This window comes from Aplidium turbinatum, chromosome 6, assembly GCF_918807975.1.
Source record: "Aplidium turbinatum chromosome 6, kaAplTurb1.1, whole genome shotgun sequence".
Lineage (NCBI taxonomy): Eukaryota > Metazoa > Chordata > Ascidiacea > Aplousobranchia > Polyclinidae > Aplidium > Aplidium turbinatum.
This window is the reverse complement of record NC_137477.1, coordinates 6,360,791-6,382,324: the sequence shown is the minus strand read 5'-3', so window position 1 is coordinate 6,382,324 and position 21,534 is coordinate 6,360,791. Positions and strand designations below refer to the sequence as shown.

Genomic DNA, 21,534 nt, shown 5'->3' with positions numbered 1-21,534 from the left:
CCCCGATTTTTCAGCTCGCTTCGCTCGTCTCCACTTTCTTTCATACTTTTCCTAGTAAACGTCCCCACCAATCTTAGAGAGCGATCGGCGCCCATGGCTAGGCTATCTAAATTTCTGAATTTTTATCGTTTGGTCAGTTCCGCGTGCTTGTAGAGGCTTTCAGACACTGATACAGGCCCAGTCCCCAAGTTTGATAGAATGAAGCTTTCGATCATTGAAGTTGCTCAAGCGCACATCGAACCAGCACCGCTTGATAAAGTTTGCTGAGTAATTCTAACGTAAGACTTGTAGAAACCTCTTACGAACTATTGTTGTTTACAACTTATCATAGGATGTTTTCTTCTTAATATTTGCATTTTGAAGTTTGTGAATCGAATTGACCATGTGTTGATAAATCATTTTTTTACGGTAGGCTACCCACAGATCAAACTACAATACAATACTCCATGTTTAGAGTGATTGATGGAAGTAGCTCAGCAAAATATTACGGTATGTCAATATTTTATATTTACGTAAAAATAGGCTACGTTTAGTTTTAAGTTAGGCTATTGTAATGTAACCATTATTCAGCATCTCCACAGTTCACCTTATGACTTTAAGTCAAGTTAGTTTGTTTCAACGATGTTAATTGACTTGAAGTCATAGGGTGAACTGTGGAACTTGAAGAAACCACCGAGTAGGCTACTGTACTGTTTCGGTATGAAGTATTTTTCTTATAATAGTCTTGACTTGGGGATCAATGTTCTCATTGGTATCGGACCCAAATTATCCTCTCAACGGCCCTGCAATCCTGCATGGAGAAAAGAAGATTGGCATCCTCATTAATCCTTTAGCTTTTAACGCTAAAGTAGAAAATTACAACAGAAGTTACAACATAAGAACCTGTTCCCGCATAGTCTTGGCATAGTTTGAGACCAATTAAAATAATACCAAACCTAATATTGTTATTAGTTTTATTCATTTGTAATACAGCAAAACAAACTCTCTACCAACGCACTGTTTTGGAGCAATATTTGAGTCTTTTACATTGGATAATCACAAACAAACCATTGAAGTAAGCACAAGTAGATGACTTATTTATCGTAATACACAACACTAACCATTGTGAGAATAAGCTACCACATAAAGTCGCTAAGAAAGTTCCCTAGCAATTAGCATGGATGTACGTACTTCATGTGACCTCTGCTGACATCAAGTGACAATTATAGCACCAAGAAACTCACGATCACAGTGATTAAATAATAATTGGCTCAAAACATATTACCTTGCTATAAGATGCAACGTATATGATTGTCCTGGCGTCAGAACTGAAGCTCGCAAACTGTGCAACAACAAATCTTCCATAAAGTTAATTAAAAAGGGCATGACGGCTATATATGAAAAGAGAATAAGCACCAACAGTCCAACACGTACCCACACAATGAAAGACGTAAAAATGCATTGGTAATACACTGAAGAACAATCCATGGCTACATATCGTCAACTATACAAGAGCTTCCCTGCTCACTTTTTCAGCGACCACAAAAATTAAAAGAAATACATGTTTTTGCATAACCTGCTCGCAAGTTCATCACAATACATAACAGATTTTGTAAATAAAAACGGATATACGTATTGACAATAAACAGCTTTTCGAAACAAAAATGCAAGAAGAAATTTTAGTTGTGATATTGATGACGATGTGGAGCCTTTATATGTAGTAGTTAAATAAAATTGTTGTTTTTAATATTACAAAAGTGACCCAAAACTAGGCATGATATGCATTGAGCATAAGGAAAAGCATAGTTTTCAATAAATTGACTAGGAAACAAGTATATTTTGGCATGTGACTAGGCTGAATTCGTCAGGTTAACATTAATCTACTTTTAGTTGAAAAATAACAAGCAATCCCTTGAACATTCACATGGCTAAGGTGCCGTTTAGGAAACACTGGACTGAACAAATCCGTTATATCAAGTAAAAACAGAAGGAAAGCTAGAAAAACTGTGAGTAATCAGAGGCATGTCCTGACGGCCCATTTCTGAATGAAACACATAAATAACCTCACAAGCCAACTACAGATCAAGGTGTTTTCGGGTCAGATATGCAATTAAAAAGTGGAACGGGACATCAAATTAATGACACAAAACGCTTGTAATTATGCTGTTTAGTGCAAGACATGAAACAATACATTCTGAACGTTCACATTATAAATATTACGGCGCCTTGCGAGTCGGATCGCTCATATGTAACTACCTCAACAGTCAACACTATGTCACGAAAAAAAAGAGCAATGAAATTGTTTGGCTTTCAAATAAACGTATCATTACATTTAAAGGTACAGTTTACAACGCAATGCTCGGAACACAATAAACAAATGATGACTGGGGGGAAATTAACATATAAATGGCTTGTTGACGATTATTTAACTCACAACTAACTGCTTTTGATTCTATGGATCTTCTTATTGGAGGAAGACTTTTTTTCAACGGATCAGTTTTGCAAATAATGAAAACTTATGTGAAATACAAACAGAAAAAAGCACTAAATAGAAAGAGATTAGTTTTGTTAAAATTAAAATAACATTTAAAGCGGAATTTCACAGCCATCACGCCTAAAGCACTTCTTTAATAGAATCAACACATAAAAGCAGTGTAAGCTAGTTAAACTACTCTAATCTGTACCTAAAACATGAAGGAATTCCCACAATTTAACCTCAACTTACAGAAATAAAAAAAAGGTCGTTTGGCTTTTGTAGAAAATACAACTTTCCAAATTCCCACAAACTTACGTTGTTTCGTGAAAAGTTTATGTCCAGATGGCAAATAGGTCGCTTTTTACCTTGGTTCAACGTCTGCAGACGTTACATCATGTAAAAAACGATCGATTTGCTATTTGGGTGCCCATCACATAGATGTCAACATCAGGCCATGCCAATGTATGTTAAAAAGTGACATGACACAAATTTGAACCAGTGTCCTTTGGAACGTGAACCCGAAAAGGATATCACTTGGCCACTCGTGTCCGTGAGAATGTTGGCAGTAACAAAAGCCGTTGGTTGGCGCATGGGCTCAGTAAAATAAGCTGGGACAAAGTACCAGGTATCGCAACAAGGTAAGTGCCAGGCTGTTAAAAATACGATTGGTTCAAATAACCTTTGACGGGTACTGGGAGCGGAAGCTGCTCTATATGATCGATCCTTGTGTACTGGCGGATCACAAATCGGCACAGGTAACGCAATGTTCTAACCTGAAACGAAGGAGTAAGTGTGAACAGAAACACACAACATTTTAACTAATGAAAGATGAAGAAAGTTTTCTTCGAGAGGCATTGACTTTTAAGGTAGATGGTAAGGGGAAACGGAGACTCCAGAGAGAACAGATGAAGAATGAGGCAGACAATGTCGGACTCAAGAAGATGCGATGGACAGAACGAGATGGAGAACAGGAGTAAAGACCTGCAAGGAAAGCATCGGCCACCCCAATTAGTGGGGGCAAAACCAAATTTGTATGATAATGATGAAGTCAGTCAAAAAGATTACCAAAAGACGCGATTCGCATAGTCCGAGTTCGATATCTCCAAGAGGGGAAAACATCTTAAGACTAAATATCTTGCTAAAAGATGAAAGGTATACAGTATATCAACTAACACCAGACAAACAGATGTGGTTCAATGCGGGTTCTAACTAGGAACACATTACATCTATATTTATGACATAAATTTACTAAAACAAAAGAAGCAAGGTGTATGACAAAATCAGATCCGTATGTTACAACTTGAGTTAACAATCTTAATAAAGTACGCATTGGCCAATTGCACGTGTAAAGAGAACCTCTGCGTGATTTTGAGTCGGTGCATATCTCTATAATTACATTTCATTAAATCGCGTATCTAGGTTTTTAAGTCAGCAAACTAATTTCACCTGCGAAAGGCGAGATATGGGATGGGTGAGAAAAACAGGAAGAGTTGGGCTGTAGGGAGCATTGCTCCGAGAGTAGCAAAACACTCCTGACTCTTCCGAATCTTGCATGGAGTGGTCAATTAAGTCAACAACGGATGTATACGTCTGAAAAGAAAATATGATCATACAAAACCACATCATAGACTATTTCCTTTTATACTTTCATCACAATGTACAACATACTCCTTTTTCAGAGCTCTGTGTTAAAACTATCTGTGGTAAAAAATAACAAGTCTGTAATGAATGCAAAGCCACATAAAAATTCACTATATTATCTTGGCAATGCACGTGACCTTTGTCTCAGACGAAATATTCTTTTAATAAAGCTTTTACATCATCAAGAAACAGCAAGAGACCGCAGTTAAGAGACTAAGACACGCTTTGCAATTTCATCCACCACTGAGTAACTATGATTTATTAAAGGCGATGTTCACAAAAAGCTGTCACGTCTCTCCATTTTATTTCAAAAAAGTCCGGTCTCTATTCCGAAACATCGGAGTCAACCGAAAAAAGTTGCAATAATCGCTTAAAATTGGTTGATTATAATGCTCCAAATTATCGGACGTGCCTGAAAAGGCATCCTTGTGTTATGATGAGATCTACATGTTTCAAAATTGTGCTAACTCTGCTTACCAGTATTTTATTGATTTATAAACGAAAACGAACTACAGTGGCATGTGTACCTGTTGAGAGGTGTTGGCGTAGAAGCTGAATTTTCCGTGTGAATGTTCGATCCGAGTGTGAAGGGTGCGACCAAAAGAACGGAAACTCAGTGATAACAAATATCGCTCATCAGAGCTATCTCTGAGTTATAAAGACAGGGTTAAAGTAACGGGTCTGCTACTATTCGGTGAGTCCGATTCGGTGAGTCCAATTCGGTGAGTTCCTAACCTCTAACCCCTAACCCTAAAACGGCAATGATAATTAGGCTACGGTACCCGATAATTTAAAAAAAAAATTGAAAATATCCCCCGTTAAGGGATCGGACTCACCGAATAGGACTCACCGAAACGGGCCATTCCGTAAAGTAACAAGCAAGAAGAGGTGTTGCGGCAAGTTCAATACAACATAAAAGCTTGCTCTTTCGTAAACAGAAAAATAAGCTTTGAAAAGAATTAAATGGCCTAGACAGCAAATCAATCATTTTTTGCATTGATTCAACGTTTGCAGACGTTGGATCAGTGTAAAAGATGACTGATTTGCTGTCTGGGGAATTGTTGCCAATTGAAGCTGTCTCGTCTTCTTTTCAGGTATTCATTTAGTGCCAGAAAGCAATCTCAACCCAAACTATTGATAACAGCTCTTTTCGGATTCATGTTTACGCTTACGTCTATTTTCGAACGAGGCTTTATCTACTCACCAAAATTGGCCTTTTTCACATTGATTTAACGTCTGCAAACATTGAATCAATGTAAAAACTTCCTTGGTTAAAAAAAATAAAATGCCTTTTCGAAATGAAAATTAAACCGATTTCATTAAAGTCATGCAAAATTTCAATCACATTGAAACGTGTTAAATTTCGAGCTGGTATTGTCAGACTGCAAATATCAAGCTCACTAACCGGACAAGAAAAGAGCCATCAGGGACGTCATCAAGTTTATCTTCAGCTTCTGGTCGGGTCAAAGGACCCCAGTACCATCCTTGCCTGATATTAAAATATGTCAAGTCAAATACGTTTCCCTATCTGCAGTCGGTAGATGTTTAGAACCGTTTTATTTTTTGGGGTGAAGATTTTGTTACTTGGGGCAACTTTATTTCAGACCAAGTCCAAGGATAGACAAAATTGTGAAAAGTTTATAGGGACCCATGAATGCGTTGAATGTCGAAAAAAGTGTTAAAATTTATCTACTTTATTTATGAGCAGTTTTGTAACATTTTTACCCTTTTAGAAGCTTTAAGGGTCCGATCTGTGATCTGTTTCCCGCCGTGATATTTAGTCGTAAGCATTCTTGAGTCACTTGCTGAGTTTATGCTTTTCAGTTCAGAGTGTCGTTACAGTTATAGTGCATAGTCAGATTTATCTTATAATACGTGTCGAAAACGTTAGAGTTTATTTTAAATTATATATCTGTGTATATTTAATTAATATATTTAATTATATGTGTGTTATATATGTGTGTATAATTGTAGAGTGTGTAAAGTGTGACACCCTATTATATAGCATATGTGTTATATTTTTCGTGTGCAATACAAAATGTTGAACCCGTTAAAGTTACTTTGTTTTGTCTGTCTTTGGTTCAACAAAGCGAACTCTCTACCAAAGCTTTCTATCAAATTTATAAACAATAACTACATATTGGGTTGGAGAAACTTTTCTCACATTAAAACTGTACATAACTAAATGGAAATTGCCAAGATAAAGTAATAATGCATACGTGGCAAGTCTCTGGAACTCGGTAGTTAATTTTGAAACTACCCGGGGCCGGGAACTGGGGACGAAGAATTTCGTGTGTGTCGTAGAAGCTGGCGATCCTTCTTTATGGTATGATGCAGAGTGGGAGTATTGGCTAAGTGGAAGATGAGAGGAAAAGACATGTTCTTGATTAGATGATGCAGGAAGAATGTCGTCTGGAGGATGATCGTAAATATGATCCTCTTGCAGCAAAAGATTATCACTATTAGAAAACACTTCTTCTTTGGTTGGTGGCAAAAGATTAGATTTTGTTTCAAAATTATCGTTAGGTGATTCAAAACTCTTCATATCTCCACCAGAGGCGCTGTTAATGGTTGCTGGCAAATGAAAGCCATTTTGTTCAGAAAAATTGTACGTTTGTTGTTCCTGACTGCTTCTTTCAACACCAGAAAATTTATCTTTGCTTTCTGACTGAGGGTGATCTTGTGCTTCAATACAGGGACTACTTGATCCATTTTCTTCTGGAACATTCTCTGCAGTGAAAACATCTGTAAAAAAATAAATTTATATACTGTACTTCTACTTCACTATATAGTACCATATACACAAAATCTTATTCTAGACTCAAGCAACGTATTTTTATTTGGGATTCTATAGCTTCTTCAATTATTATTGATTAAACTGTAGTAATGACATGCAAACAAGGTTTCAAACAATTGATTAATGTTTAAATGTTCACAATGACATTTTATTTTACATAGTCATTTATGGTATAAAAATTCAAAAATGTTCAATCAATCACATATGTCGAAAAAATAAAAATTAATTATTTTTTTCATAATGAAACTAATAATGAGACATAAGTAAAGTAGAAAAATAATACAATTTTACCATTGCTTTCAACTGAGATAAATCTGTTTGGTGGACCATTTAACACAGGGGATATGGGTCCTTCAGGTACTGATTGTGATCTGAAAAAAAAAGACATTAATTGACTTGCTTATGTATCTGACAGCTTATTTTTAAACATCACCTTCCATGTGTCTGTTCTATGTAGAAAACAGGTGACACGTGACAGGTATATATATACCGTACTTTTAACACAGACAGTCTGAAACCAGATGATGCATCACAACAATTTTCGGTTCGGTGTTAATCATACTAAGCAAAATTTTGTAACATATTCTTATGATTATTAGACACTAGAATAAGCCAAAATCACAATATTTTATTTTAGAGAAATGTGGTAGTGCAGACGTCACCATCGTTATCTAAACGTCTATTGATTTAATTTGTAATTAAATAAATTAACACAAAAAAGTCAGGTTTATAAGTTTAGACGGAAAAGTGCAAAACCTAAAAATGTTTTTGTTACCAGTAAGCAAAATAGTCTAGAACAAGGGTCTCAAACACGCGGCCCGCGGGCCGCATGCGGCCCTCGAGGACTTTTGGTGCGGCCCGCGATGCATTTTTGAACTTTGAAATAATTCATAATCACAGTAGCCTACATATTTTTCCATATAGAAAGATAAAATGCTCAAAAAACCTGAAAATGCCCATCAAACTTCAGACGACTTTTTAACACTACTGTCGCGCCATTTTTGCGTACGGGAAACTCGTATTGTTACATCGCAATCACATTGCTTATTCACTCATTGTGTCATAATTGCAATACAGTATTAACTTTGGCACTTGCTGAAGTCAATTCTTCAACAGTTTAGTTTTTTCCGCGATTTTGAAAGTTGATTGCAGGATGTTAGCTCTCCAAGTCCGTCGTTTCATTTACGTGTTTTCTGTTTTTCTTTTTCGTTTTTTTTGCGTTGGTAGCCTACAGTGTTTTTCTATCTCTTTGTTCTTACTAGTTTTTCTTGCGATCTAACGTTCTTGGTGTGTTCTTACTACTGTACAGTATCTTTTTTATTGCGTTTTCACTGTGTTATTTTGTTTATTGGTTTGTTTTGAATCTTTACCCTCGGACTAACAAAGCCTTGATAGGTTATTCCTGGTAGTTTCGCATACTCGTAGAGGCTTTTGACGCAGACCCGGTTGCCGAGATTGACAGAGTGAAGTTTTTCGATTGTTGAAGTGTTATTGTCGGGAATTATTCCATCCATTAGGTGCCGCTGAATGGAAAGCTGTCCTGAAATGTGTTGCTCAAGTGAACACCCCGAAAGCCGAACCAGCGCCGCTTGAATTTGACTTCTTATTGTGTGGTGCGGCCCTCGAGTCGATTTACAAGTGTGCATTTGGCCCTCAGAGCAATTTGAGTTTGAGACTCTTGGTCTAGAATAACCTGAAGAGAAGGAAATACATGATGGCCCAGTGAAGTGTAGACTAAATTTCATATTAAATTTAAACACATTTCCCTACTAAATTGTTAGAATTTATTACAGATTTGATAAAGCTTTGGTAGAGAGTTTGCTTCAAATGTTGAACCATAGAGAAATAAAACAAAGTAACTTCAGCGGGTTTAAGATGATATATATATATATTACATACACAAATATAACATAATTAAAAATAAACTCAAACGTTTTTGACACGTACGTGTGTCCTCATCAGGAATTACATATCTGCAATATAAATAAAATGAAAAGTACCTTACATTTACAAAAATTTACCATACAATTTTCATTTTATTTATATTGCAGATATGTAATTCCTGATGAGGACACACGTACGTGTCAAAAACGTTTGAGTTTATTTTTAATTATGTTATATTTGTGTATGTAATACTGTAATACATCATGTTAAACCCGCTGAAGTTACTTTGTTTTATTTCTCTATTACAGATTTATAGTATAACCATTAACCAATAACCATCCTAAATTACTAAAATTCTATAAACTTTCTGTAAAATTGAAGTTACACCATAGGCGCCTAAGCCGTGGGGGCCAGGCCCCCACGCATATTTCTGCGTGGGAGCAACTTTTTATGCTGCATTGATACATAAAACAATAGATGAACTAGCGATCGGCAGCAGGAAAACATTTTTAAATGCAAACCGCAACAGCTTCGCGATAAATAATCACTAGAACGAGTAGCGATGCTACAATCCCACCCCAGACAAAAAAATCTGTCATTTTTACATTGATTTAACGTCTGCAGACGTTGAATCAATGTAAAAATGACTGATTTTGCTGCCTGAGACATAGCAAAACCCTACCATTTTGCGTCGATTCAATGTCATCAGATGTTGAATGCACCCAAAAACAACATAATTTGCTGCGTTGACGCAGCGTGCGTTTAGCTGCGCTTGCAAACAGACTCGATGTCGCTTTCGAAAGTCGAAACCTCTGCAGAGAATTGTCGCGGCAGTGAATCGCTGGCTGTTATGAACTTAAAGTCTCGACCCGAGGTAACCACTAACCAACAATGCTGCCACAGCAAATTTGGAAAAAGCACAAGATATCAGAAAAAAAAGCACAAGATGTGGATTCAAAAGCACAAGATTGCAAAATTGAACATTTGCGACCCATTTTGTGCCAATTTGAAGAATAACATGACTCTGAAATCAACAGTTTAAAGAAGATACATGCTTACTAATCCTGCTGTGTTCTTTCTATTCGTGGTCTTTAATTTAGTTCAGTTGTTTTTATTTCTGACCATCATATCAAAAAATTTAATATCACATAGGCCTATCTCACAAAAGGCTATCGATCAATTTTGTCTTCTTGTATCGAACTTTTAAAATCAGGATAATCCAACCATTGACGAATAAAAGGCTGTTTATACCACTTTTTCGTTTTGAGACTTGGTGAATGATTGTCATTATTTGAAGGCTTGAAGCTGATGTAGCCTACTCTTTTCGCTGCTCTTGTTATCTAGTATCGAGCAACACAACCTCTGAATCTGACGACAAGCACATACCATACTCTCTTCAGATCAAGTTTTTAGCTAATCTTGTCAGGCCTGATAACTCAATGAGTAAAATTGGTCAATATGCCTAAGTAGGCTACCATATGGTAACGGAAACCTAGCTACCAAAACCTTTTAGTTCCAGTCCTTAATTCTCCACCAAACTCAAACCATGGTAGCAACGATTAATTTGACTTTGATCAAAAAGCACAAGATTTAGCCAAAAATCGATCGTAAAGCACAAGAACACAAGATCAAAAGTAAAAACACAAGATCTTGTGCTAAAACACAAGCCGTGGCACCACTGCTAACCAACGTAACAAGGGCTGGTACAAACCGCATTGCGCACACGCGGCATAATCAACGCAACAACGGACTCGCGCAAACTGCATGGCGCACACACGTCCGTTGCCATAAAAACCCGATCAAAGGCGGGGAATATGCGCATCTTTTGTTTCATCTGCAACACGAAAACGGGCGTATTACAGCGAATTGAAACTTGAAAGCTGGTCAGCGATAAGTTGCGATATTGTAGTGAAAAGGGAGCAATGTCAAGTCGAAAACTTAATCAAACGTCTCTCCGTAACTATGTTTCAAGGGCTGTTTACGGATGTCAGCAACTTTAAAATTTATTCAAGGTGACGTGCTGTTGAATTAATGTAAACATGAATGATTTTGCTTTCAACTTTCAAGCGTATGATCAAGTTAGTATTTTCATTCCATTTACAGACAATACCTTTTAGTAAACTTTTTCGTCTCTTGTTTCATGCTAATAAATCTAGTTCGTTGCTAAACTTTATGTTGTGCTTAGCTTAAAGAGTCGCAGTCCATCAACCGCTAGCCAACCCAGACGCATAGCATGTGTTTTGGTCGAGTTTTGTTTATAATAATTAACGGTAGGTCGAACGTAGCGATAACTCCGAGTGTGGCAATAAAAGCAATCCTAGTGTGATGACATAATTACGTGATCCATCTGCGTGACATTTGCTGAATTTACGTTGCTGCTGATGAAACACGCTTTCACCCCCACGGCCAAAAAAATAGTTAGGTGCCTATGAGTTACACCCATGCCCAGGGTTGGCCAAGGAGGTTTCCCCCACTTTAGTTTTACCCGGGTAAAACCCTGGGGGAAACTGGGAAAAACCTTTTGGGGGAAACTGGGAAAAACTGGGGGAAACTGGGTAAAACTTGAGTTGTTGAAATTTGCAAATGTGAATGACTAATAATGATTACTCCTCATAGTTAATGTTTATTACCATCAATCCATCATATTTTGAATCAACCTATAAGATTTCCTGTGCTCATCTTACAAAAAAAGAAAAATACTGTGATTTACTAATGTCTAATAATAGATAGGTCCAATCATTAGTTTACATAGATGAACATACGTATGATACCAGTATGTTATCAAGTTAGATGCTCACCTGTGCCTAACATGCAGTCAGCGAACAAAATTGTAAACATTGAACAACAAAAGGCAAAGAAAGAAAGATTAAGAGCCGGTATAATCTCAGTCATTGATAACATGTCGGCAGTCTTCATTGTCGACATTGAACAGCTCTTCATCTGGGGTTTCAGATTCTTTCCATCCGAAGTGTCTATAAACATGCACTAATTTGGCAACCCTCTCATTGCCCAGTCTATTTTTTTGCTTTGTGTAGATTAAAGCCATGCTACTGAACAAGCGTTCTATTCCAGCACTGGATGGTGGGCATGATGATATTGCAATCATCAATGAACAAAACTTCTTTACTGGCTCATTGTTTGCAACTTTTCTTATGTATTGCCAATATTTAAGCACTTGGTGACAATTTTTTCATTGATTTGATAAGAGATGTTTGGAAAAATAGATGTATCCTTAGTCCTTAATTTCATATCCTGCCAGTAGGAGAATAAATTGTCATCTTTTTCAAAAACAAAGTTGCGTGCAGTTTCTTGCTCATCTGCAGATAAAGTCATATATTTTTGAAACTGATCAACATTGTCTCCTTCATTTTTCTTCTCACTTTTCTCCTTCCCTGAAAGTAGCACACTAGACATCGTTTTTGAGGCCTTTCGTTTTTTTCTGTGCGAGGAAGCGTTTTAGGAAAGTGCTTACCACTGAGGGACTCGGACTGGGAAGGCTATGTGGACGACCTCTACTGCTTTCTGGCAAAGTGCTGGAAGATATCAGTTGGTTCGCAAGCTGCAATTTAAACTGAAGCAATTAGTCACAACAGCACAACACTGACTGGCGTGGTCTTTGAGCTGGAGGTAGATCATCGGAATTCAATAAGAAATTACTATTGGTAGTTTGGTACTGCCAGCAGACAGTGGGTGAGTACGCATTGAGAAAGTGTCAAAAGAAAAACCTGAAATATCACTCTGTGATGATCCGAAGCTTTATTTATTTTATCTAAGTATTGATGCAATTCAATTGGAAAATGTCATGAGATAACAGCTAAACAGCTGGCTAGTCATTATATTGCATAAGAAACTCCGCAAACAACACATTTAGAAGTTTTAAGGGTTTCCCCCAGTTTTACCCAGTTTCCCCCAGTTTTACCCGGTTTCCCCCAGTTTTACCCGGGGGAAACTGGGAAAAACCTTCCAGAGGTTTTACCCAACCAACCCTGCCCATGCCGAAGACTTATAATGAGATCATTGAAACGCACTGTCATAAGGGGCTATAATCTGCTAAGATTTTCAAGGTTTTAAAAGGGATTGTTCTGGTGTATACAAGGCAGTAAAAAGGTCCAGAGAGACTGGTAGTTGCTTACCAAAGGTCAGGAGCACCCCAGAAAGGCCGGTAAGAACCAAAAAATCATTAAAAACACTGGAGAAAAGTTGCAACGAAAACCTAGAAGGAGCACCAGAAACCTTGCTCAAGAGGCACATTTTAGCCGTTCAACCATCCAAAGGTGCTGGTAAGGGGTCTTAAGGTCAAGCTATACAAAATTACCAAATGACAAATCTTCTTTCTGGTGCCACAAAGAAGAGGTTCAAAAGATCAAAGAATCTTCTGAATAAGCTCCTTGATGGCACGTAGCCACAAGTTCTCTGTCAGACTGATGAGAAAATAATCAACATTCAAGCCATATATCAGCCAAAATGATCGGATTCGGATGAAATCTACAGATTCAGTGACTTTTAAATCAAAACCAGCTTCGGTAATGGTGTGGATAGGGGTGACAACCACAAGTCTCAAAACAAGTTTGATTTTCATCAAGGCTGGTGTAAAAATCAACCAACATGCTTATTTGAAGATGTTAAAAGCTAAAGTTGTTCCTTGAGTGAGGAAAGTCACCCGATGAAGGAATTACACTTCAGCAGGATGGAGCATTGGAGCAACCTCACACAGCTGGATTGGTCCAGGACTGGTGCAAAGAAAATTTCAAGTCATTTTGGCTCATGGAACTATGGCCTCCATCTTCTCCTGATTTAAATCCAATGGACTTTGGGATATGGTCTATCTTAAAGCAGAAGACTCTGTATCCCACTCCAGAGCTGAGGTACTGCAGCAAAATTTTACTAAATGTTGGGCAGAAATTGACGCTGAAAGAAACTGTGCATGCCATGTGATCCTTTGTCTCTGCCAGGTTATCAAAGAGATATGTTGAATAATTCTCGGATGTTATTAAAGACAATATTTTTCTGTTTTACTTGATATATGTATGAGTTGTCTTTATTGTCCTTCATGTAACTGAAAAAACTTAACTTTTATTTGTCCACACTTTGCTAGGCCACTCTGTAAAATCGGAGATCCGATAAAGTACAAAAAGAGGAATGCATTATTTGATAGCACTATAGATGAAAACAGTTTAGTTTTCAAAAGGTTTGCTGAACATAGGTTTAGCATCAACATTTCAGGTTCGGTTCTTCATTTTTTGATCGGATTTACCAGGTATTCTAACCATTTTGCTCTTAGGCAATAGTTACTTAACTTTACTACCTGGACATTGATTTTCCAGAGAAGAACTTTTTTTTCAAAGACTGTCCAAATGGGCTTTTCATTGCACTTTTATTCACTTGTTCACTGAAAGTGAAAATATGCAAAAGCTGAAAATACTTATGATTAACGGCACACATATAGGCCTAACTTGTCACCTACTTTGTTTTTAAGAGCTTTCTTTACACTTTTCCTATAGCTATGGAAAGCCTGGCTATTTTTACAGCAAATTATGACACTCTTACCGTAATAACTGAAAACAGCTCAAACAACCATTAATATTAAATACAATTAATACATCCAAAAATAGTTATATACTTTTCAAGAACAACACTTGACTTTTTTGTTTGTTGTATCCAGGCTTACACCCGGTGGTTGAAGATTTAGATTAAGTGGACGGGAAGGCAAGAAATCCAATCTTTGTGTCCACCTTCAGGCATGCCTTTAAGTGTCCTGCCAGAGACACAGCTGCATGCTCTTGAGCGGTGTCGAACCGGCGCCCTTTCGATTGCCGTTCCAGGGTTCTCATCACTCGGCTATGCAGCCGACAACACTTGACTATATTTCGATGTATGAAAATGGTAGCAAAAAAGCCATTTTTATGTTTGTGCAGTGCATAGACTTTACCATACCCTGTTCAATTCAATTTATTTTTTGCTGCTGGCGCAAACATGTACAAAACGACAAAGTAAACATACGAATTTGACACCAACAAAAGGAAAAGATGGCAAAACCCAAAAGTTTAAAATATACATCAATAAAACAGTGTTACCACTATCTTAAAATTGCACAGCCACCAAACCTAGAAGCGAAATAGAAAAAAAAACTTTGTTTTTTGGGAAAATAGTCCTACAATCACAATTAACACTTACACGTGCAAGGGCGATTAAACTTTTTAACACAAAGAAAAAAAATTCAAAAGGTGACAAGTTTCCTAAACTTTCGCTTTGTGAGTCATCAAAAGCATTTAAAAAAAAGTGATGCTACTCAGCAAGGCAAAATTACAAAAAACCGGCTCAAAGTGACCGCACAAATTTAGAAAAAAAGTAAAAAAAAGCAAAAATACGATTAAATATTTAAAAAAATACATAGGCCACATAGCCCTATCACAATTTTTTTCTTAGTTTTACAAGAAAACAAAAACGTGCATAGCCTACTGTAGGCTTACTGTACAATTTTATTAAGATATTAACACTTGCAACAAGGGCGATTTAAACTTTGCCAAATTCAAGACGTGAAAAGTTCCCCAAACTTTTAAATTATGAAGTCTCAAGACAATTAACAAAATGAAAGTGTGATGTCATGTGATGTCTGTTAAACTTTAATACTAGTTTTTCAAAGCCAATGATTATCAAATCATATCTGGTAGTCACATATTATAGATTAAAATCTAATTACTTGCAATCAGGTATAGACCACATGATTCTGTTTTAGTATAGGCTACAGATTACAGAGTAACGGATAATACCTTGGATGAGAATTCAGTGGATCACTTTTTGAATTCTTTTTCTTTTTATACAGAGATCTTTGTATTTTCTTCATTATAATACAAAGTAGCACTACCTTGCTGGTTTAAAAACAAAACCTCTGCAACAAATGTTGCTATAATAGTTAATCATCCAGAAGAGAAATGTACTACTAATGAATAAGTGACAGCATTTATTTATAAGGTTCTCTAGTCTCTATGTGATTATAATATATTTTTGGAGCTGATGCATCCTACAAGACTCCGCCCTGGTCAAATGCTATAACGTAAATGTACGTCAAAGATTGGAATCAACCAACACATATGAGTGAAGTGCGTGAACAGCATTCAACCTTAAGCGAAAGCAGTTAAAGCCTGTGCAACTTTTCCTTCACTTCACTTTCCCTTTCCTATTCACTAACAGGGTTGCCAGATTCACTTATGGAAAAATGCCAAACAACTGGTCAAAAAATGCCAAATGACCTACATTGATTGATTGATTGATTGATTGAATCTTTATCCTCGTACTGGGAAAGCTTCTTGCAGAGCTTAATCCTGGCAGTCAAAAATGCCAAATAGGCAAAACCCTGTAAAATCGAAGGTTTCTTCATAAATAAGTGATGGATTCGGTAAAAAATGGCAGCAGTGGCCGAGTGGTTAGCGCGTTGGGCTCGCAGTCGAGAGCCTGTATGTTCGACTCCAGCCACCCGCACTTTCTGTTGTTTCTCTGGGCAAGAAACTTTACGATAATTGCCTCTACCCAGTGATCAATTTCGAGTAATGGGTAGTACCAAATTTCAGTCATAAATAGAGTAGACAACCGGAAACAGACATTGCAGTCGGCTGCAGCGTGGGTCAGGTGTACGTCGAAAGGCGTACACCGATGCATAGCGCTCAAGTCCGCTTTCCCGCAATGCAGGATAAAGATAAACAAACAAACAAAGCTCAGCCTACATTTGCTGCTATTGCACAACCTAGCTATTTTCATTCTTGAAAGTACCGTAGCCTCAGGGTTGGAAGTAACGACTAGTTGTCACTATTCGATATTCGATAGCGTTATTCGTTGCTTTCTGAATATCGAATGCTTATACCCATTCCTTTTAAAAATAAATATCGAATGCGCGTTATTCACTGCTTTTTTATGCAAGCAATGAAATCATTATTCGTTTTTCACTAATCGATATTTAGGAGAACTGCTGAATCATTTTTTGTTGTTCACTTACTTTGTCGTCAAAACGAATTTACGAGATTTGGTATTGGGATTACTATGCGACCTAGTCCCCTTCCGGTTTTCGAACTTTAAAGGATTAAGGAAAATTTCTCTGCAACACAGTTCAGAAAAACCATGCCAGTGAGAGCCGTCAACAGTGTTGCAAACCTTGCGGTTTTCCCGCAAGTTTGGAATTGTTTTTTTTCGAGTTTTGGTACCTTTTTTTTAGTTTGTGGGTTGCTTGTTTTTGGGCTTTTTTGGCCAGTCACTTTTTAGTAATTGCTATTCGTTGCTTTTTTTATAAGTATCGATAGTGGAAAGTCATTGCTTTTTGGGCACTATCGAACAAGGATATCTAAAGAGGGGGATACGAAGGCTTTTATTACGTCTGACAATAGAAGGGCTTTTGTTTATCGTAAATAATTTGTGTTTATCGTAAAATGACAATTGCCACCGATAGTACCCAGCAAGCATTGTACTTCGGCCCAACATAGTGTGACAGTTGGTAAAATAATGCTCCTCCGTTGGCACTACGTTGTGGTCGAAGTTAACCCAACGTATCTTGCACCATTGGTCGCAGTTGGGACAACATGTTTTAAAATCTTTGGGCCAACGTTATCCCAACTCTGCACCCAACGTAGTTAATTGTTGGTACCCTACGATGGCCCAACGTATTTTGCACCATTTGTCGCAGTTGGGCCGACTTATTTTAAAATCTGGGGGCCAACGTTATCCCAACTCTACAACCAACGTTGTTAATCCTTGGTACACTACGATGGCCCAATGTAGTTTGCACCATTCGTCGCAGTTGGGCCGACTTATTTTAAAATCTTTGGGCCAACGTTATCCCAACTCTACACCCAACGTAGTTCATCGTTGGTACCCTACGATGGCCCAACGTATTTTGCACCATTCGTCGCAGTTGGGCCGACTTATTTTAAAATCTGGAGGCCTACGTAATCCCAACTCTACTGCCAACGTAGTTCATCGTTGGTACCTACGCTGGCCAAGCACATTTTGCACCTTTTGTCGCAGTTGGCCATACATATTTTGCACTAATTGTTGTAGTTGAGCAACGTTGGTTAAACTTAACCTGCAATTTCAAGTTGACACTGTCCTGATGATCCATATGCCAATACGATGACCATTTCTTATACTGAGCAAATTTAAGTCAATGATGTAAACAAACGTAAAGTTGTTGAAAAATACATTTATTCGAATGGTAAAATGCACCACCCATGCACAATTCACAGCTACGAGAAGACATGCATAAAAGTTTAAAAACACAGTGGACTGAGGTACTTCATGCCTCATCAGAAGACTGCGCCTGGATGTAACAACGTGATCTTTGGCGGCCTCAAGCGCAAGTACCTATAAAACAATATGCAACATATGTGTTAATTTTATAATCGACTTGAATATCATCTCAAGTACCAGCCGAACAAGCAAGTCTTGTCGTTTTAAAAAAACCTTTGAAACGTCAATCGCGGCTTCGTGTTGATAGAATTATTACGTTACTTTTACAGACATAAAGCTTGTGTTTACTTAAATCCATATATTTCTTTCCACGGAGTTGGTAGTCTATCGAATTGTGCAAAAACAATTTACATTTTTAGCAATTCCTTATTCTTCCCGAAACACAAGTTTAAATAATTGCTGTCAGTTTTTAGACGAGAAACTGAAGCTTGCAAGGGATTGACTCATGAAATGGCACCAGAGTATCTGTAGTGTGTTGTTTTAAAACGCTATTTTTAACTTTATCGCTGTAAAAGGCAATTTTATGTCATCTTGTGGGCTGAAAATTAATCGTTGTTTTTCATCATCCATTTAAACGTTGGCATAGCACGGCCAACGGTAATGCAACGTCTAAATGTCGTTTGTCTGTATGTGAATGTACGGTAAATACTTGGTGTAGCACAATATTTCTTCGAAGCTTTCGCCGCATCTTGGAAGATGTTGTATGAATGTTAGCGAACAATTGTTATCCGCTTGCTTGCTTCAACCAAGGCATATTATTGAAGGTATTTTTTCTTATCGTTGTCTTTGTATAACGCACATCCTCTGCGTTTTGCTGCAATTAGCATAAAAGCTTAGCAAAGCGAAGTCTGTTTACTTGTGAAGGCATAGCCGAGCAATTCTCTTTGAGTTTTGTATTAGCTGCATTTGGTAAAACGAGATGTTTAAATCTTAACTCCTAAGCATAAATTGAGAAACTTTATGTTAAATATTTCTTGACCATTTACTAATTGTAAATTTTGTATACTATTTGAATAAGATGCACTAGTAGAATCAATTGCTGTATGACTGTTACAACTTATTATCATTTGGATTATTATTTGTACGGATTATCACTTCAAGCCCTGATTGCTGTCTCGGTGAGTCTGAACTGTAATCACCAGCTCTATCTAGACTTGAAGTAGCCTATATCTGCCCACTAAGTTTGTTAAACGACCTTGCGACCTGCAACCTTGTGGCTGAACCTTCGACCTGCAACTTGTGATCTTGTGACCTTGTGATCTTCTGACTTGTGATCTTGCAACCTATCTGCCACAATAAACTAACAGAACTCAAGACCGTGTTCAGATTCAATCTACTTGGCTTACGTTTCTCTGTCTGTTGTAGGCGCATAACCGTATTAACTGAGCGACGCATATAATAATCCAATCCGCTGTTTGGCGCCAGTGAGAAAGATATTCCTTAACGTAGAATTTGCTTCAAAATTCTACACGGTTTAACAAACTTAACTAGCAAAATTCTCGCTTGGTTTTCTATTTTTTCTGTCTTCAAACGCGTTGCATGCTAAGAAGCGAAAAACTCTACAGCAAAATTGCCGCTGAAACTCTTTCTGATGCGGTCAAGCAATTAAGCGATTTCTATTTAGAAATCAACAATTTAATGAAAAGTCCTCATTGTTCAACAACAGTGCGTGCCCGCCTTCGCGACCTAGACAAGTTGTTCAGCGCCCTTATGAATCTCTGCACTGACATGCTTGATGACACGCCTTTGCTCGAATCTTCCTCTCATACAAAGGATGATTACATTCGAGGTAAAGGCGAGTTCATGACCCAAGTCGACAACTGGCTAGAAGAACAGGACAAGCATGAGGGTAGTCAGGCTCACTCTTTGCATCTTTTCAATGTCTCCCACTATTCGAAATCGGGCTCCAGAACTGGAAGCCGCAGAACAACGACAACAAGCTCCAACAGAAGCTCTAAGCAAAATGCAAGCTAAATTAGAACTTGCACGACTAGCGGCGCAGCATAATGAGCAGCGTCGTCTCGAAGCAGAGCGTGAGAGGCAATTGAAACGGGAACAAGAAGAGCGTGAGAGACAATTAAAACGGGAACAAGAAGAGCGTGAGAGACAATTAAAACTGGAACAAGCAGAGCGTGAAAGGCAATTAAAACTGCAACAAGAACAACGTGAGAGGCAACTAAAGCTGGAGAAAGCAGAACAAGAGGCGAAATTGAAAGCCGACCGAGCCGCAGCAGAAGACCTTCGCCTTTTAGAAGCGGCTAGGGTCGAAGCAGAAGTATGGGAAGGAAATTCTCAGGAAGGTTCTGTAAGAAGCGTTCGTCACCTGTCAATTCCGCCCCACGTCTCAAACCCTGAACAAATAATTAATGGTTCACCAATTCATCATAATTTGCGATCAAATGATCAAACTTTAATTTTACCTCAACAAAATGAACGAAGCTATAATGATAATGTAACTCAGGAAAGAGCCAAAGTCACGTTTTCCACAAGCCCAACGTCATGCCAAAATAACTTCGAAATTAACGACGAACCCCACTTCGGACATCCAAGCTACAGTAGCCGGGATATGAGGTACTCAAACCCCGACAACGATGTTTTTCAATCTCGACGTACAGTATTAACCCATACGAATTTCAGGCCGAAGTCAGTGAGCGACTACTTCCCAAGCCTGACATAAGAAAGTTCGAAGGAGACCCCATGAACTTTCGTGCCTTTCAACACCGGTTTGAAACTCATGTTGGCAGTTGGCTTCCCTCAGAAAAGAAGCTGTCATTTCTTTTGCAACATTGCGGCAGGGGTGTTCAGGAACAAATCCAGCACTTTGCAGACTGTCCTGACCGCAGAAATAACTACCAGTTAGCAATAAAAGAACTTCGTCACAGGTATGGTGAGCCACATATTATAGCCCAGGCCTGTGAAGAAGTTCTTACTAACGTACTGAAATTCACGCGGTACGACCCAGAACGTCTTACAAAATTGTTTGTGCTTTTAAATCGCAGCAGCGTCTCCCTATTTCGCACGCCTGATGGCAAGGTGTCTGCCATCAGCTTAGACAGCGTCAATTTTATCACGATGTTGGTGGAAAAATTGCCACACACCATGCAATTAGATTGGATAAAGAAATTATGTGTGATAATAGAAAACAATGAAGGCAAGAAACCAGCTGGATTTCTTGACTTCGTAGCATTCATAGAAGAGAATACTATGAACGCAAACTCCGTCTACGGCCGAAAGCTACTATCGAGTTTGTTTGTTTGTTTTATTATCTTTATCCTGCATTGCGGGAAAGCGGACTTGAGCGCTATGCATCGGTGTACGCCTTCCGACGTACACCTGACCCACGCTGCAGCCGACTGCAATGTCTGTTTCCGGTTGTCTACTCTACTTATGACTTAAATTTGGTACTACCCATTACTCGAAATCGATCACTGGGTAGAGGCAATTATCGTAAAGTTTCTTGCCCAGAGAAACAACAGCAAGTGCGGGTGGCTGGAGTCGAACACGCAGGCTCTCGACTGCGAGC

The 21,534-nt window shown here is 38.1% G+C and overlaps 1 protein-coding gene across 1 annotated transcript; it reads right to left on the bottom strand.

Moving 5' to 3' along the window:
• Positions 1-952: 952 nt before the first annotated feature.
• LOC145771683 (uncharacterized) lies at positions 953-15,651 on the bottom strand. The gene is made up of 8 exons (XM_082583416.1): positions 15,548-15,651; positions 14,083-14,166; positions 7,185-7,264; positions 6,316-6,841; positions 5,502-5,585; positions 4,624-4,744; positions 3,902-4,045; positions 953-3,228 (listed from the first exon to the last, which is right to left on the bottom strand). The coding sequence occupies exons 1-8, from the start codon at positions 15,619-15,621 to the stop codon at positions 3,109-3,111; spliced, it is 1,233 nt and encodes a 410-aa protein (XP_082439542.1). The 5' UTR covers positions 15,622-15,651; the 3' UTR covers positions 953-3,108.
• Positions 15,652-21,534: the final 5,883 nt, after the last annotated feature.

Bases quoted from the DNA above. Each gene is read 5' to 3' on its own strand.
- LOC145771683 (XM_082583416.1), bottom strand. From the start codon at position 15,621: ATGAAGAAAATACAAAGATCTCTGTATAAAAAGAAAAAGAATTCAAAA. The intron at 6,842-7,184 runs GTAAAATTGTAT...ATTTTTTTACAG, and splicing joins TATCTCAGTTGAAAGCAATG to ATGTTTTCACTGCAGAGAAT. The intron at 5,586-6,315 runs GTATGCATTATT...TTTTAATATCAG, and splicing joins GAGTTCCAGAGACTTGCCAC to GCAAGGATGGTACTGGGGTC.